General features: G+C 46.2%; 1 protein-coding gene across 1 annotated transcript in view; it reads right to left on the reverse strand.

Moving 5' to 3' along the window:
* The window catches only part of Nup133 (nucleoporin 133), a 49,450-nt gene that overhangs the window by 29,962 nt on the left and 2,029 nt on the right, over nt 1–17,459 (reverse strand). Inside the window, exons 2-11 of the mRNA XM_021170539.2 lie at nt 16,432–16,550; nt 14,221–14,324; nt 11,205–11,312; nt 9,199–9,333; nt 8,258–8,428; nt 6,880–7,035; nt 6,148–6,218; nt 2,954–3,101; nt 1,720–1,867; nt 51–208 (exon numbers count right to left, since the gene is read on the reverse strand). Coding sequence (XP_021026198.1) covers nt 51–208; nt 1,720–1,867; nt 2,954–3,101; nt 6,148–6,218; nt 6,880–7,035; nt 8,258–8,428; nt 9,199–9,333; nt 11,205–11,312; nt 14,221–14,324; nt 16,432–16,550 — 1,318 coding nt within the window. The remainder of the gene's footprint in view (nt 1–50; nt 209–1,719; nt 1,868–2,953; nt 3,102–6,147; nt 6,219–6,879; nt 7,036–8,257; nt 8,429–9,198; nt 9,334–11,204; nt 11,313–14,220; nt 14,325–16,431; nt 16,551–17,459) is intronic.

Below are 17,459 nucleotides of genomic sequence, written 5' to 3' on the forward strand. Positions count from 1 at the left end.
TGGTGTGAAGGTGCTGATGAAGGAAATGTTAAATGATCTTTGATCCTTACCTCACTGCCCCGTCCACCAACTGAGGAGGTCAAAGACTCTTCCAGGTCTTCTGCTAACAGGGATACATTTTCCCTTGGAGTGACAGACACCAGACCACTGTTCCTAGAGAAAAGGATAGGAACACCTGCACAGGAGCCAGCGCCCAAAATGCCATCCCCTGAGAACAGAACACACCAAGATGGCACAGATTAATTCCTCAGCTCTACCACCTCAACTGTCCTGATGGCCTGTGACCTTTGTTGCTTATGACAAGCAAATAAAGATCCTGCTCCTAGTCCATGAAGCAGACGGTCTTTCCACTTTAAAACCAAGACAAGCTGGGCAGGAGCAATGGCTCAGTCACAGCACTTGCCGCTTCTGCAGAAGACGAGTTCAGTGCGTAGTGACCTCACTGAGAGGCTGCAACATCCCGAACCCCGGCTGCAGGGACTACACCCTCTTCTGGCTTCCACTGGTTCCCCCCCCCCCCCACACCCCACCCCCCCACCCCCGTTCCTGCACAGATAAAAAAATCTTGAAAAAAACAAAACAACCAACCAACCAAACCAAACCTTGTCCTTGCAAGGGAACAGTGAGCAAAGCCCCTCCTCAATTCTTCCCAATTCTTTATTCTGCAAACTCGAAATGGCAGCATCTCTGCCTTGTGGCGCCCTCTTGCTCCTTGCCTAATGGCCAATCTAGGCAGTTGGCAGGCTGCTCTGTGCCTAGGAACAGCCTACAATCTGGGACCACCACGCAGCTCTATCTGTGGCCCTGCCCAGACTCTGTCCTCTGTAGCAGTGTTGGGAGGCCGTGCCACCCGTCAGTATCTACTTGTCCCAGGATTCTTTTTGCCAGGGCTGGACAAAGTATTATGAAGAGTGTTAATGCAGAGTAAGTCCCTCTCACAAAGCAAGACGAGCACTCACTTCTCTCAGTGTCAGTACTTATCTCCTTGGTCTCTTCTAAGGAAAAGAAAAATCTTTTAAACTAATTTTGCATGTAAAGAAAACAGGAGTTCTACCCAGCTTAGGTATTCAGCATGGCTGTGAACTCAGCTGCTGCAAACAGTATTAACGTTTCTAATTGGCAGGTAGCAAACCAGAAGCAAAATGTACAATAAAAGATGAGAAACTACCAAGGATGGCTAATGAATTGGTCAAAGAGCTAGAATTTAAGAATTATTTATTGGAAGGATGGCTCAGCAGTTAAGAGCACTGACTGGGCCAGGAGGTGGTGGCTCACGCCTTTGATCCCAGCATTTGAGAGGCAGAGGCAGAGGCAGGCGGATTTCTGAGTTCAAGGCCAGTCTGGTCTGCAGAGTGGGTTCTAGGACGGCCAGGGCTACCCAGAGAAACCCTGTTTCGAGAAAGAGCACTGACTGCTCTTCTGAAGGTCCTGAGTTCAATTCCCAACAACCACAGGGTGGCTCACAAGCATCTGTAACGGGGTCTGACGGCCTCTTCTGGTGAGTCTGAGGACAGCGACAGCGCTCACAGACACGACATAGACCTTTACTTTGGTGAAGACTCACTCACTGAACCTGTAAGACGCTGGTGAGTGAATAGACGCACATAAAAGCAGAGCACGGGGGTTCAGAACGTGACACGTGCATAGGACTGACTGAATTCTGACAAAGGGGAAATATAATTCAATGAAGAAAGAAACTCATCTTGTCTTTGAAAGTACCTTGTGTATCAAAGACAATCTTTTCCTGAGGAAGAGAAAACTTCCCAGTGCCTGTGGAGCACACAAAGACTGCATTCTCCATGTACAGATAGGTCATCTGGCTTGCGAAGTTTGGCACCATCAACCGACATGCGATCAGGTCCTCAGACTGAAAGGTAAATTCAGGATTATAGTTAGGAAGAATTCAGACAAAAATATCTGTGATTTTCACAACCATGTCTATATGACACCATTCCACAGAATGTTAAAATTCTCACTCACCAATTATTCTGTCAAAGTCATACACTATATAAGATGGTTCATAGACAGGACGGGGAGGTTTATAATCCCTGCGACTGCCTGGATGCTTGTGTTCCTCTGGAGTTCAGATGCTGAACTGCTAACTGTGCTACCATGGAGTCTGAGAAAGGCTCTGCTGGGCAAGCCTGCTTACCTTAGTTTAGGTAAATGCACCCAAAAGCAGGTGCTGCCTATGACAATGGGACCATGGCTCCTGGGACCTTTACTCTGGACCTCCATCCAACCTGCGGGCCTTCCGACAGCTCCTAAGCTACCCTGCCTTATAGTTACTACATCCAACCTGCGGGCCTTCCGACAGCTCCTAAGCTACCCTGCCTTATAGTTACTACATCCAACCTGCGGGCCTTCCGGCAGCTCCTAAGCTATCCTGTCTTATAGTTACTACAAGGGCTAATGGACTAAGATACTTATCTTATAAAAATTATTTGCTGAGCTGCAATTAGCAAAATTTAAAAATTCTTCTATGAAGTTAAGATAAGCCAAGTGTGGTGGCAGGATTAAACACCTTTAATCTGGGCACTTGGGAGGCAGAGACAAGAGAATCTCTGAGTTTGAGGCCAGCTTGGTCTACAGTGTGAGTTCCAGATCAGCCAGGGCTACACAGAGAAACCCTGTCTTGAAAAGCCAACCAACTAACCAAAAACATTATAACTGAAAGTTTGCAACAAATGAAAAGTGAAAAGTATTTCACCATGCAGCTCGTCATCCAACTTCCTTTCCACTCAATACCGAGCTACAGTGAAATTGTCCAAGGACTGGCTGCGGGCTACCTTCAATATCATCTTTCTTTACTTCACACCGGGCCAGAGAGGGAGATGGAAAAACAAAACGCAATAATATCTACAACTATTTCCAAATCTTGCCAGTGAGCCTTAAAGCCACCAGTGGCTATGCAGGACTCTGGTGAGCTGTGGCCTCCCTGTGACGGACTTACCTGGAAAGGGGGATTATACTGAGTCACTTCTACGGTGACTGCGTCTGACATCTGGTTACCATTGTCTTCCACCGTGATCACAGAGTAATAGACAAGACAGGGGCTGTCTCCCAGGTGCCACGCTGCTGCCAAAATCAGGAGCCCATCGCTAGAAAAGGGGTGGGAAGAGAAAGGAGGTCTCTGTGTCTGCTGCTGCTGCTGTTGTTGGAGACAGGGTTTCACTATACACAGCCCTGGCTGTCCTGAGATTCACACAGGTCCAAAGGCAGATGCCATTACACCCTGCAGGATTCTTTGTAAACAGTAATGTCAGATTCTTACAAAATTATACACACTCACCATATAAACTAGAACCCTGAACCTAGATATTTGAATACTTAAGGGAAGAAAAAAAACCACTCTCACAATTGCCTTAGTGCAAATGTTTACCGTGGCTTCATTACAGTAGCCAACCTGAAAACAACTGAATGCCTTCAACTGCTGAGCAGATAAATCCTGATATATCTACACATACTTTCTCCTGAATGCTATCTAGCAATGGAAATGGAGACATTTCTGAATTGATTTTAAATCAACCGTGTCAAGCTGTATTACACACTTAACAGCATCTATTCAGCATTCTGAAGAAGACAGAGCTTTGAAGAACGGATCAGTAACCGTCAGGGGCACAAAGGGAGGAAAGTGATCTCTTGTCCCCACTGCCACCTATGTGAGGTTTAAACTCTGCTGAGCGTATGCAGATGCTGCTCGAGCGCTGACTGTGGTTGAGATGACTATGCTATGTGCACCTGGCTTATACAATCAGCCTGCCTTAGTCTGGAATTAGCACAGTCCATTACTAAGGTCAGGTGATGAGGCCATGAAGCAGCAGCACCTATGCTTGTTCACCCAGCGCTACTGAGGCAGTACCTGGTTACTCATCTAACAGGGTCCTTAAGACGTGGTCCTAGGGCTAGGACTCCCTGACTTTACCCATGAGCCTAATTGGAAAAACAAAACAAAACAACCCATAGTGCTAGAGAGACTGCTCAACTGCTAAGAGCATGTGTTACTCTTCAGAGGCCTGTTCCCAGCACCCACATCAGGAGGCTCACAAGCATGAAACTCCAGCTCCAAGGAATGTGATGTTTTCTGTGCTCTGCAGGTATACGTGTGTGTGTGTGTGTGTGTGTGTGTGTGTGCATTGACATATACACACACAGAGTGGGAGAAAGAGACAGAGATAGACAGAGAAGCTATACATCTTAAAACAAAACAAAAACCTCTATAAAAACCCCACATGGGAAGTAAAGACAGGCAGATCTCTGTTGAGTTCCAGGCCAGTTATACAGTGAGCCCATGTCTCAAAACAAAATAATCTCCCACAAACCAAACCTCCCAAAATCCATGAAGTTATTTTAAGCAGTGAAAACAGTAGGTAGTCAATCGCAATTCTGCAGATCAGTAAAACGTTGATAAACAGGTTATATAAAAATCTACACACCGGGGCTGGAGAGATGGTTTAGCAGCTGAGAGCACTGGCTTCTCTTCCAGAGGACCTCGGTTCAATTCCTAGTACCTACATGGCACCTGAGGGCTGTTTGTGGCTCTGGTTCCAGAAAATCTGATACCCTCACATAGACATACATGCAGGCAAAACAGCAATGCATACGAAAAAAAAATTTATATTAATTAAAAAAGAATCTGTACATTAATAAACTTAAGATGGGGAAATCCCAGCCAGGAATGAGCACATGCCTGGGGCTCCACTGCTCTAGGGACCGAGTCAGGAGAACCCCAAGGCCAAGACTAACTTGTGCTACAAAGCTGCCACAAAACAAAGCTAACCCCGTTACATCTAAAATGAAGAAAGCACAACCTTGTCAATAATAACTCAATAAAGACTCCTAAGCCTGTTCATTGAGCACGCGAGTGCAGCCTGTAGCTGTGGAAGCACAGCGAGGCATGCTCACGCACACACGTGTGTCAGTGATAACAGAACGTTCTCACACAGAAGCAGCCCATGCACCCCCATCAGGAGAGCTCACAGACCTGAGAGAGGACAGTCACTGAGACACAGAACAAGAGTCTCCCAAGCTCCTACTTTGTCACAACATGGCACAGAGGAGTGGAGTCTCAGGGCAGCAGCTCCGAAGCAAGCTTTTATCCTCATTCTCAATCAGAAAAGGCTATGCCGAGCCCATAGCAAGCTACACCCTAAATTTCCAAAAGCCGCTAAAGATAAATGGAAACAATATGGTCTTTAATAATGCTTGTAGAAATTAAGAAAGTACTCTCATTTTTACCTCTTGGGCAGCTTTTACAGGGTTTTCAGGTCCTGCTGAGAAACAAGCTAACAGACTCAATGGTGCTGGGAGATAACCACCTCTTGTGACCAGAGGCAACCGCAACACCTTCTGAGAAACAAGGACACCGGCTGTGCCACACCAAAACCAGAACATAGGGAACACATGAAACGTCTCCAATTGTTCAGGTAAGGTGGTCTCATGCGCCTTTAATTCCAACACTCTGGACGCAGAGGCAGGCAGCTCTGAGTTCTAGGCCAGCCTGGTCTACAGAGTAAGCTCCAGGACTGCCAGAGCTGTGTTATGAGACCCTGTCTCAAACAAGAACATAAAAAAAGTCTTCAACTTGGTCTGTTTTCGACAGAGTCTTGTACATGGCTCAGGCTGGCCAGGAACCACAATCCTCTTGCCTCAGAATGCCTGAGTGCTGAGACCACAAACTGATCTGCCAAGCCCTTCCTAAGAACTGCTGCTGAGAGGAAACTCAGTCCAAGCGTAACCATGCTGAGTATAGCTCGCAATGGAGGACACAGCCTCATTTTATCAGCTTAGTCACTGACTGTGGGACACAAGAGCTCCTTCACTAACGGTGACGAGAACCCAATGTCTCCATAGAGCAAAGACCACTGTTCAGGGCTCCCTTGGCAACAGAAAGGAGGGGGTGCTGGCATCACCTTAAGATGGAATAAAGACAGAGCTGGGCCAGCTGTGCAAGCCATGAAGATGTCAGTCTAACGGGGGCAGGAACACACTATTTATAGCTGAGGAATGTTTAAATTTCCCACATGAACCAGCACCACTACCTAAGAAACAGACCTCTCAGAGGCTTAGTAACCACAAGAACACCAGCACAACAGACAAAGATGTCACCCCGTTGTCCAACTTCTTTAAGACAAGTTAAGCACTTACCAGTTTTGTTTCAAGTCCAAGTACTGAATGTTGACCCCTTCTTTAATAGCTTCATAGTTACTTTCAGACCCCTAAATGGAAATACCAAAGTGTAAGCTCCCAGTAGTTACTGTGCCTTTTTTTCCACCACTGTGTGCCCAGCACCTGGCCAAGTGTTTTGCCCATGAGCAATGAACATTTAAAAACTAGCCAGGTGCACACCTTTAATCCCAACACCGAGGAGGTAGACAAAGGCAGATCTCTGTGAGACTAAAGATAGCTTGGTCTACAAAGTGAGTTCCAGGAGGCAGGGCTGTAGAGGGCCCGTCTTTAAAAGAACATTAGGTCAGCTGGGTATGGTGGCACATGCTTATATTCCTAGTGAATAAGTGGCAGAGGCAAAAGGCCAGCCTGAGCTACACAAGACTGTCTTCTATTTGCCACCTCACAAATCAACAAGTCAACCACTGAGGTCAATTATAGGTAGGAACTGAACACCTACTTATACGTAATGGCTATCTACTTATTACATGGAAATGTGTTCAAACAAATGAGGCAGACGGGCTGGCTGTGGTGAAGCTCACCTACAGCCCCAGCACTTGGGAAGCTGAGGCAGGAGGGTTCAAGAGTCCACAACCAGCCTGGGCTACACAGACTGAGTCCCTGTCTCACGCAAACAAAAGATAAAGAAGGACCGAGCAGTCACACACCATAAGTGACGTGTAAACCACAGTGGGCACTACTGCTCCTCACCCAAATAGCATCGGTGATGCTCTCCTTCAGGGTCCTGTGCACATCCCAGCTGTGAACCTGCTTCTCGGAAGAATCCTCCAGTTCCCATTTGCTGATGTTTGAACTCGTCAGGGTGTAGAAACTTGATCCTCCTCTGTCCCACAGAACACTGGCCAGCTGTGCAGAGAGAAGGGGACATGCTGAGACTGACTCCGACCTCATGTGCTTTATAGCTTTCTGACTAGAATTCTTGTCCCAGGCTCTGTAGGGAGAGGTAGGCCTTGAAACCAAGACCAACTTGTTAAAGAAGAGGCCTGGGAAGAGCAGAATTGGAAAGCAGAGTTGGGAGATGGGAAAGTTACAATTCTCAGAGAAGCAGTGCCTTATTAAAATTAGAAAAATACTTAAGAAGAAAATATGTAAGAAGCCACAACAGTGGCTTGAGTATGAAGTCTACAAACTTATAAGTCCCGGAGACATTGGCTATGCTTTTGATAAAAGAACGTGAAGAGAATCAGGCAGGGAGAAGGACATTTACCAGACATGGTCATTGTCTGTATTAGTAGACTCTTTGGTACAAAACAGATGTTTTAAGTTATGTACACAGCGGTTTTTAGTTTAAACCACCATTATCTCCATTTCTCCTATTATAGGGCAAGACAGGGCAACAGGGCAGCCATCCCTGCCTGTAAGCAGGAGTGTTAGCAGGACACTGACAGAACAGTGGCAGGAGATGCACCCAGAAGCAGCTGGGGAACCACTGCGGGACAACAGAGAGAAGCAGAGACTCTCACGGAGGTTGGAAACCCAGGTCACCTGAGAAAAGGGACAGCTTCATTAGCAGAAATAGATGAAAAGATGGTAAGTCTATGCTTACACCTGACTCAAGGGAACAAGTGTCAAGGTAGCCCGAGGTCAGGAAGTGCACTGAGTGACCGATACCTCTCAGTAGCTCACTGCCTCAGCCTCCAGCTCAGTACAGAAAAAAGGGGCTCTGCTTCACAAGAGAACAAACCTCCTTCCTCCCAGGCCAGCAGTAGGGAAAGTGGGAGACACCCACAGACTGGAGGAGGAGGAGAAGACACACAGGCCAAACTCAACCTTAACATTCTCACAATAGGGCTGGAGAGAGCTGTTGCTCTTCAAGAGGACCAAGTTGAATTCCAGCACCCTCATGGCAGCTCACAACTGGTCATAACTGCAGTTCCAGAGGAGCTGATGCTCTCTCCCTCCTCTGGCTTCTTGCAGGCACCAGGCAACCATGTGGTACCCAGAAATACATACACAGCAAACACTCACACTAAGAAACAGAAACACAACAGCTTACATTCATACGAAGGCAATTACCTGAGTGCAGGGAAATTTCAACTTAGTGTATAGGAGTTCTTTATAAACTTACCATGAGGTCACTAGTAGGGGACAGAATCCCGAAAAGGGAAGAAACCCTCCGGCCAATCCCTGAGAGCATGCCTTGGCCCTGGGGCAGGACATGCTGGTGAATCTTTCCTGAGCTTTCAGGAATCAATCGAACCAAATGGCTCCCCACGGAGGACAGGATGAAACTTCCTCCCTGTGAATAAATACCAAATCCTTTCACTAGTTAATACACAAAAATACTCTTACAGAAGAAATAAAAAATAAATAAATGTCATCTTTTTAAAATCTGAGCTTCAAATGAAGGGTTTACCATTAGTATGTTCAACAAATGTCAGGTTTCTTTTCTTTTCTTTTCTTTTCTTTTCTTTTTTTTTTTTGAGGCAGCCGCATGCATTCCAAGCTAACCATGAACTCACTATGTAGCCAAGGATGACCTAGGACTCCCCATCCTCCTGGACGCTGGGATCACGGGCATGGGCCATAACATCTGGTTTAAGTGGTTCTAGGGATGGAATCAAGGGCCCTGTGCCTGTTAAGCCAGCCTTAGATTGCTTCCATAACTGTAGAGTAGATATCAGCAAGTATTCTCCTAGCATCTAAGAGAATTAGTTTCCCTCCCCTTCCCCCTCTTTTTTTAGGGGGGGTGGGGGTGGGGAGAGACGGGCTTTTATATGTAGCCCAGGCTATCCTGGTACTCACAGAAATCTGCCTGCCTTTGCCTCCTGAGTGCTGGGATTAAAGTTATATCGCACCAGGCACAGCTTGCATGAGCCTGTCTAACAGAGCATTTGTAACTGTGCAATGAATAGCAGCCTCCCTTGCTCTAGTTCATACCGTGGCCCTCACCTTCTCTTCCTTGCCTGTCTCTGATGCCTCCCAGGTCCCTACAGCTGTTCAGAACCCACATTTCCAGCTTCAGATCTCCCTCCCTACCTTCCACGCTGCAGCTCTCCCCGTACACACCTGCACTGCTGTCAGGAACCTGCACATCTTCTCGCCTCCCAAATCCACACAGGTGTCTGAGTAGGTGTCTTCCCTGGCGAGGCTGGGCCAATAGCGGATGGACCCCTCTTTGGTAGCAACCATGACAGAAACAGCCTTGAAACAAAACCACAGTCATCAGCAACAATGCAAGAAGGCCTTATAAGCAGGAGCCTATGACACTGATGAAAATAAGAATTTATGTTTAACTTTATTATTTTATATATTTAATTATGTATTTTAGAGAAGGTCTCACTGTGTAGCCCTGTCTAGCCCTGAACTCAGAGATCTGCTTGCCTCTGCATCTCCAGTACTGGGATTACTGTTGTGTACAACCATGCCTCAAAATTCTTTAAAGAATAAGCAACAGTAAACTGTTCCCACACGTGAACCTCCCCATGTGCAGATGGTTAGCACCCATCATAAGGACACCCGACAGTTCTGTCACCCACTCCTGATGAGACCCTGACAGCTGCCCTTCCCCTTTTATCGAGGAACCAGTTTCCATCCCTGAACTTCTGGCACTTTGAGAAGGCCAGAGAGCAAACCCAACAGGCTGAGCTGCAGCTGTGCTTCTCCACCTCAGCTCCCCTGAGATTCACCTGAGTTACCGCATTCACCTGTGACTGAGCTGTCTGTCAAAGGACATCTCCAGCTCCAGAGCTGCAAATAAAACTGCTGTTAACACAAGTGACCTTTGTGTTAACTTTCCATTTCTCAATCAAAATTATAAGATTTGCAGGTGGATGGACAGAACTGGAAAATATTCTATTGAGATGTCCAGGCTCAGAGGGACAAGCACTGTTTGCTCTCACATGCAATCTTAGCTTTTCTTACATATTTTTATTTCTGTAGCGATGAGTGTGCATAGAGGCCAGGAAACTAAAGAGGGAGGAGAAAAAGCGGTGTGGAGGGCAATGAGACTGGTAATAAACACATGTGATCTGAGGGACAGGGAGCAGGGAGATGCAGGAGACTCAGCTAAAGCTAGGTTACAGATCCCAGCACTGGGAGCAGAGGCAGGTGATCTCTGAGTTCAAGGCCAGCCTGGTCTACAGAGTGAGTTCCAGGACAGCCAGAGCTATACAGAGAAACCCTGCCTTCAAGAGGGTTGGGGGAGTCATGGGGAGGAAACGACCCTGGGAACCTAGCATAAGAGCATGCAGTGGAGTTGGCAGGCAGCGTCAGGCTCTTCAGCCACTCTATAGCTGGGCAGCAGTGCCCCACTGGTGCTGTGTGCACTGTTCTAATGGCTGACAGTACCACATAGCTCCTCACGTGCTGATGGTAAAGTTGTGTCTCCTGAAGACTCTGCCCTGCTTTTTTCCCCCTTTCTTCTTTGGTTTAGGTATTTTATGTATATGAGTGTTTTGCCTGCGTGTATGTATATGCATATGTACATGCCTGGTGCCTGTGGAAGTCAGAAGGGATCCAGTTCCCTGGAACTGGAGTTCCAGATGGTTGTGAGCCACCATGTGGCTGCTACAATTAAATTGGGTTCCTCGGCAGAAGCAACAAGCTCTTAACCTCTGGGCCATCTCTGTTTTTAAGTTGGATTTATGAGTATTTCCTCAGGCTGCATCTTGCTGTTTCATATTCTTATTTTACAAAAAGTATTATTTGTCTGAGACGAGGACTTGCCTTGTCTAGCTCTACATGGCTTGGAATTTGACAAAGACCAGGCTCTGCCCGTCTCTGCCTCCCCAGTGGTGGGATTAAGTGTGTACCTCCACATCAGGCTCTCCGTTAGCTTTGTAAAAAATGTGTGTCTGCAGGTATGCCTGCTTGTCTGTACATTCACCACCTGCTTGCAGGTGCCTGCGGAGGTCAGAAAAGAGTGTTGGTTCCCTAGAACTGGAGTTGCTTGCGATCATAAGTCACCCAAAGTGGGTGCTGGGCACTGAGCCCATCTTCTCTGTATGAGCCCCACAGGCTCCCACCCGCTGAGCCTCCTCAGCAGACCCTCCAGTCATCTCCAAGTCACCTACCTGCACAGAATGGACTTCACCTGAGGTTGCAGCGTAAGACAGGGCCACCAAATCAGCGCTCCCGTGAAAATCGCTAGGGGGCAGCTGGAGTTCTTTGCAGACAGACAACTGCAAGACAAACCCAGATAGAAAAACCTTTACATTCAACCCAGTTTGTTCATTCTGGCGCCTCTAATTTTTCTGCACACTTTGAGTCCATCCTGAAACACTATTCCACCATATCCTTCTTTTCTCAGCTCTTTTTGATCAACAACAAAGTCAGGGACACACGGATGCTAAAATGGACCTCTATATGAACCAGTCTGTGCTTGCCATGCCAGGCCAAGGGCTCTACTTGTTACAAGTGGCTCCCAACCTTCCTAATGATGTGACCCTTTAATACAGTTCCTCATGTTGCAGTGACCCCTCAACCATACAATTATGTCATTGCTGCTTCATAACTGCAATTTTGCTGTTATCAATCATAATGTAAATGTGATAGGAGATGTCCATGGGGTCATGACCCACAGGTTGAGAACCACTGGGCTAGGGTAGTGGCCAAGTTTCCTGCAAAACTTTGCTAGCTGAGGTAATATTTATTTGACATGTAAAATTATTATGGTCAGAGAGAAATTACACCAAGTCTCCATCAAACTATTTCTTAGGCTTGTAGCTGTACACTCAGTTCCCTCTGCTAACTCAGTACACATGGGAATCCCCCCTTCTACTTCTAACTACACATCCTTTCTATGTAGCCAAGGAGGGCGGCAAGTCTTCAGACACCAAGATTCAGGCAGGAAGGAGCCCATGCTCCCATGGGACGTTGACCCACATTAGTGACAACAGCTAGGAGATGGTCTTGAGAGGAGGCTAAGAGGATGTTGGAAGCGTCACCGATGCTCCCACTGTTGGGAGCTGGCCACCAAGGTCAGCCTAGCAACTCATGTCATTTTACCACTATGAATCCAACTCACAAGAGAGCATGCTCAGGTCTCAGCTGTGTGGGCAGTACCAGTGCTAGACTTCTATAGGCACTGCTTAGCACTGTGGTCCCTGGACTTTCTCAAAGCCTCTAATCTAACTTTATTAAGTGCAAATAATACAGATTTTGTTTAAAAACTATTAAGTGGCCGAAGCCCTTTAGGTGGGAAAGGATAAGACAGAAGGGCTCTCTGTGTAGGGGAGGAGCCTGTTGGATTGGGTCTGGTTTCCTTTATCAAGGTAAGGAACTCAAGTCTGGCTGAGGATAAGGGCAATGAGATTTGCTGGTCTATATTTACTCTACATCGAAGGCCAACATTTAATTCCTCCCTGACATCTTAAGCCACTCGTATTTAAAGTTGATGTTAGCCAAAGGCTCGGCCCCTCTTTTCCCCACCTGCGAATCCTTTTGGAGTTTAGAGTAGGAAGAGACAGTAAGAGCTGAGTGAGAGGACACCGTGCTGATGATCCAGGATTAGCTCCTCCCCACTCCTCTCCTCCTCCTCCTCCTCCTCCTCCTCTCCCTCTCTCTCTCCACACCTTCCCTTTCCCCTTTACTCCTTCTTTCCCTGGTTGTCTTGAAATTCAGTATGTAGACTAAACTGACTTTGAATCCACAAAAACTCACCCGACCTGTCTCTGCCGCAGGAGTCTGGAACCAAAGGCATGCACTACCACACTGGGATGCTTTGTTTTAATTTTTAAAAAATTATTAATTTTATATGCATGAGTAATTTGCCTACATGCATGTATGTGCACTACAGATACGTCTGGTGCTGGTGCCTACAGGGGCCAGAAGAAGGCACTGGATCCCTTTGGAATTAGAGCTGTAAATATTTGTGAGGCACCATGTAGCTGCTGAGAACTGAGCTGGGGACTTCTGCAAGAACACCAAGTACATTAAACCACTGAGCCATCTCTATAATGCCTTCCCAGGGTGCTCCCCCAGGACTGTCAGAGTGTCTTACAGGACAGGAACCTGCATTCTCAGTATGTGAGAGAGAATATGCACACACACATGTACACACACGTGCCCACGCGCACTGTCTGTCTTTCTTGCACATGGCCTTTCCAGGGTTGAAAGTACTCTCTCAAACATGGTGCAGGTTCCTAACCCCACACTGGACTTTCACTAAAACGTAGAAAGCACTCAGATACACAGTGTGATGAGTAGATTGAGCTGGTCCTTCAGAAAAAAACTCAACTGCAAGGAAGATAATGGTGAGCAAGTTCAGGCAGCTTGCAGCCTCAAGAGAACACAGTGCGAAGGGATACCTTAGAGGAGAAGCCACCATGGCTTAGGCGAGTTCATGATAACATGGACCCAAGGGCTGGCCAACTGGAGCTAAGAGCAGGCCAGATGAAACATAGTAAGTTAAAACCTGGGGTTACCCATAGGAAAATGGATTTTTACTACCACAGAGGGTAGATATCTGCCCAGCTCTAGTGCTGATTGAGGCTCATTGTAAATATAAAGGTTGTGTGCCTCTGATCAGGAACTGAATGGTCAAAGGTGCGGGAGAAACCCTGGCTTGGGAACATTTTCTACAACAGCACATGATCCAGAGCTCAGACAGTAGTGAGTATCTCAAGCTCATGGTCATTTAGTTTGGCTGCAGTGGGTCTTTAGAGAAGGAAAAACACTAAAGACAGCAATAAAAAGAAACTATTAAAAGTTTTTTTCCAACTAACATGTACATTCAATATTTCATTATCCTGAATTCTTTTTATTTATTTATTTATTTATTTAAAAATATGGTGGTTTTCTTTAATTTATTCTCATTCTCTCTGCCTCTCTCTCCCTACATATACATCCTGAGGGCATCCGGTCCTTAGAGATGGTGAGCCACCACGCAGTTGCTGGGAATTGAACTCAGAACCTGCGGAAGAACTCTTCCCCGCTGAACCATGTCACTAGCCTCCATGTCCTGACTCCTTCACAATCTCATGGACGGACGGACTGACTGCCTCCTCAGTGAGCTTGAAAGAAGAAAAGGTGCAGATAAAGAGCCAGCCGGGACCCCTTTTCCTGACTGGGCATCTGAAGGGCCGCTACCTTAGTGACAGGCGACACAGCAATCTTCCAAATGAGGAGCTTCTCCGTGCATACCAGGCAGGCCCACCCACCTTCATCGACGTGGACAGATAGCTGCTCGTCAGCTGAGGAAATAAGACATGCAGTTAACCCCACATCCAGACCATGAAAAGTCGTTTCATCTCCTTGTAGCAACATCTTTTTACCACATTTGTCACCAAAACAGGGAGTTGCACGACTGCTCCTGCAGAGGACCTGGGCCTGATTACCAGCACGCACATAACGATATAACTCCACCTAACACTCTAGCTCTACAAGAGCCCACTGACCCTTCTGACACCACAGGCTCGTGCATACACATGGTGCATGGATATACTTAGGTGTGCAAAGATACAATTACCATAATACATTATTAAGGTAAAATTAATTTAAAAATGCAAGTCACATAACTTCCAAATATTTAAGATTAATCTATCAAAAATGAGATTTATTTATTTACCTTTAGAAACATATCCAAAGGCAAAAACTATTTGGGTATATGTCTAATATTCTTTAACTTTTGTTATAAAGAATCTTTAAAAAAAATTTTTTTTAATTTATTTCATGTATATGAGTACACTATCGCTGTCTTCAGACACACCAGAAGAATGCACTGTATCCCCATTACAGATGGCTGTGAGCTGCCATGTAGATGCTGGGAATTGAACTCAGGATCTTTGGAAGGGAGCCATCTCTCTAGCCCTGTTATAAAGAATCTTAGATAGGCTTAATGGACATACCTTTAATTCCACCACTCAGGAAGCAGAGACAGATGGATCTTTTTGAGTTTGAAGTCAGTCTGGTCTACCCCCCCTCCTGCCCCCAAAACCAAAGAGACGATTTAACTTCTGTAAGAATCACTTATAATTTGATAAACCAAACAATAACCCTCATATTAACTACTATTTTTGAAGAAATTATCACATTCCTTCAAAAGAATATAATTTTCAAACAGAGCTCCTTAGAGAGGGTAACCATTTCATCCTAAGGAAACACAAGAGCATTGCTCACTAAGGGACAAAATGAGTCAATACACCATGTCCAGGGGGCGGTGGTAAGCCTTCATGTGTTCCCAGCTTTGAGAATCTTAGTTGAGCTTTGCTCGTTGCTTTTAGACAGGGTAGCAGTGCAAAGCACACAGCACTGGAAATGAATATGCTAACTGTGGAAATGCGCCCAAGCTGTGCAGAACTTCCTGCTGACCTGGAACACCTGCTTGTGAGTGGTCAGCCCCAGCCCGTGCAGGTCTGACCCAACATCACATGTGGTCAGACCTACAATGGAGACAAGTTCTTCAAGTCTGCACTGCTCCTCAGCTTCTCGGGATTCACTCCTGAGGGGAGGCTATGCACTGTGAACACGAACGTGGCGTGACCAGAAGTATGCTCAGAATATGAATTAAAAATTTCAGGATGGCCGAGAGTGGTGGCGCACACCTTTAATCCCAGCACTCGGGAGGCAGAGGCAGGCAGATTTGTGAGTTCAAGGCCAGCCTGGTCTATAGAGTGAGTTCCAGGACAGCCAGGACTACACAGAGAAAATCCTGTCTCAGGGGCGAAAAAAAATTTCAGGATGACAAAAAGAGAATGAAGGGGGAGAAGCTAGGTAAAGAGGAGGATGCATGGCAGAGTGTAGCAGTGTGAACACCACCTTCCCTAGAGCCCAGGGACTGGCAGCCAGGGTGCCTAAGCTGAAGGACAGCAAACGGTCCTTTTACAACAGGACATTTGTATCCACTGCTACTCAAGCTTCATGATCTGAAAGCTACCCTGAGCCCCCACATGCTGTGACTGAACAGACATGAGTGACATACACAAATATCAAAGTTTTGAGTTAAAAATTATTAGTGAGGGCTGGAGAGATGCTCAGCAGTTAAGAGCACTGACTGCTCTTCCAAAGGTCCTGAGTTCAAATCCCAGTTCACAACCATCTGTAATGAGATCTAACACCCTCTTCTGGTGTGTCTGAAGACAGCTACAGTGTATTGTGTATAATAATAAATATTTTAAAAAAAAAATCACTCATCACTGATGTGACTATCTTATAAAGATTCACTCAACTTCACAGATCAATGTCTCAGGGATGGGGAGAGCTCAGCAGGCTGCCTACTTCTCTACCAGACAAAGCCAAAATGTCATCACATGTGACCTGGTTATTGACCAATATGGGAACAAATGAAAAGATGACACCTACCCTCAGCCATTGTCAGGGCTTCCATGATCTTAACAGGGAGAGATGATCCAAACACTCTCACATCGTAGTTCACAGACTCTGATATGGAATGGTGGGGGAATATCCGAGTAGGCGTTCCTCTAAAGAAAGAGACCACACAGGATTACCTGTAACTTGAAATTTCCCATTATGCTCACCTTTACAAACCTACTTGAGCTATCTCTAATGATGTGTAATGGTGAAAGACACCAGCTGGTGTGTACTATGTAACTGACTGCACTTTTCAATAGAATTTATTAAAACTGCTGTGATATAAGACCATGAGCAAAAGCAACTCGAGGAGGAAAGAGTTTATTTGATCTTATATTTCCAGGTCACTGCCCATCACCAAGGGAAGTCAAGGCAGGAAACTAGAGGCAAGAACTGAAGCAGGGGCCATGGATGAATGGTCTTTACTGGCTTGCTCAGTTTGCTTTCTTATACACTCCAGGGCCACTTGCCAATGGGTGGCACTGCCCAGTGAGTCAGGCCCTTTTACATCAATCACCAATCATGAAAATCACCCCCGAAGGCAAGCCTATGGCGGCATTTTCTTTTCTTTAAAGATTTATTTATTTTATATATATGAGTAAGCTGTTGCTGATACAATGTGGATGATGGGAATTGAACTCAGGACCTCTGAAAGAACAGTCAGTGCTCTTAACCACTGTGTCATCTCAGGAGTGGGGGTGGGGGTTTCTTAATTGGGCCCCCCCCACTCAGATGATTCTAGTTTGTGTTCACAAAAACCTAACCACCATGCCTGTATCATCTGAGTTCAGAAATTAGAAGTGAGAACACCTCTGCCTCTGAGGTCAGTACAATAAAGTCAAAGCCAGGCACAGAGAGGAGGCAGATCTCTGTGATATCTGCCTGAGGTTAGCCTGGTCTACACAGTAAGTTCCAGAACACTGTCCCAAAAACAAGCAAACAGGGCTGGTGAGACGGCTCAGTGGTTAAGAGCACCCGACTGCTCTTCCGAAGGTCTGGAGTTCAAATCCCAGCAACCA

The sequence above is a fragment of the Mus caroli genome, chromosome 8, assembly GCF_900094665.2.
Source record: "Mus caroli chromosome 8, CAROLI_EIJ_v1.1, whole genome shotgun sequence".
Classification (NCBI taxonomy): Eukaryota; Metazoa; Chordata; class Mammalia; order Rodentia; family Muridae; genus Mus; species Mus caroli.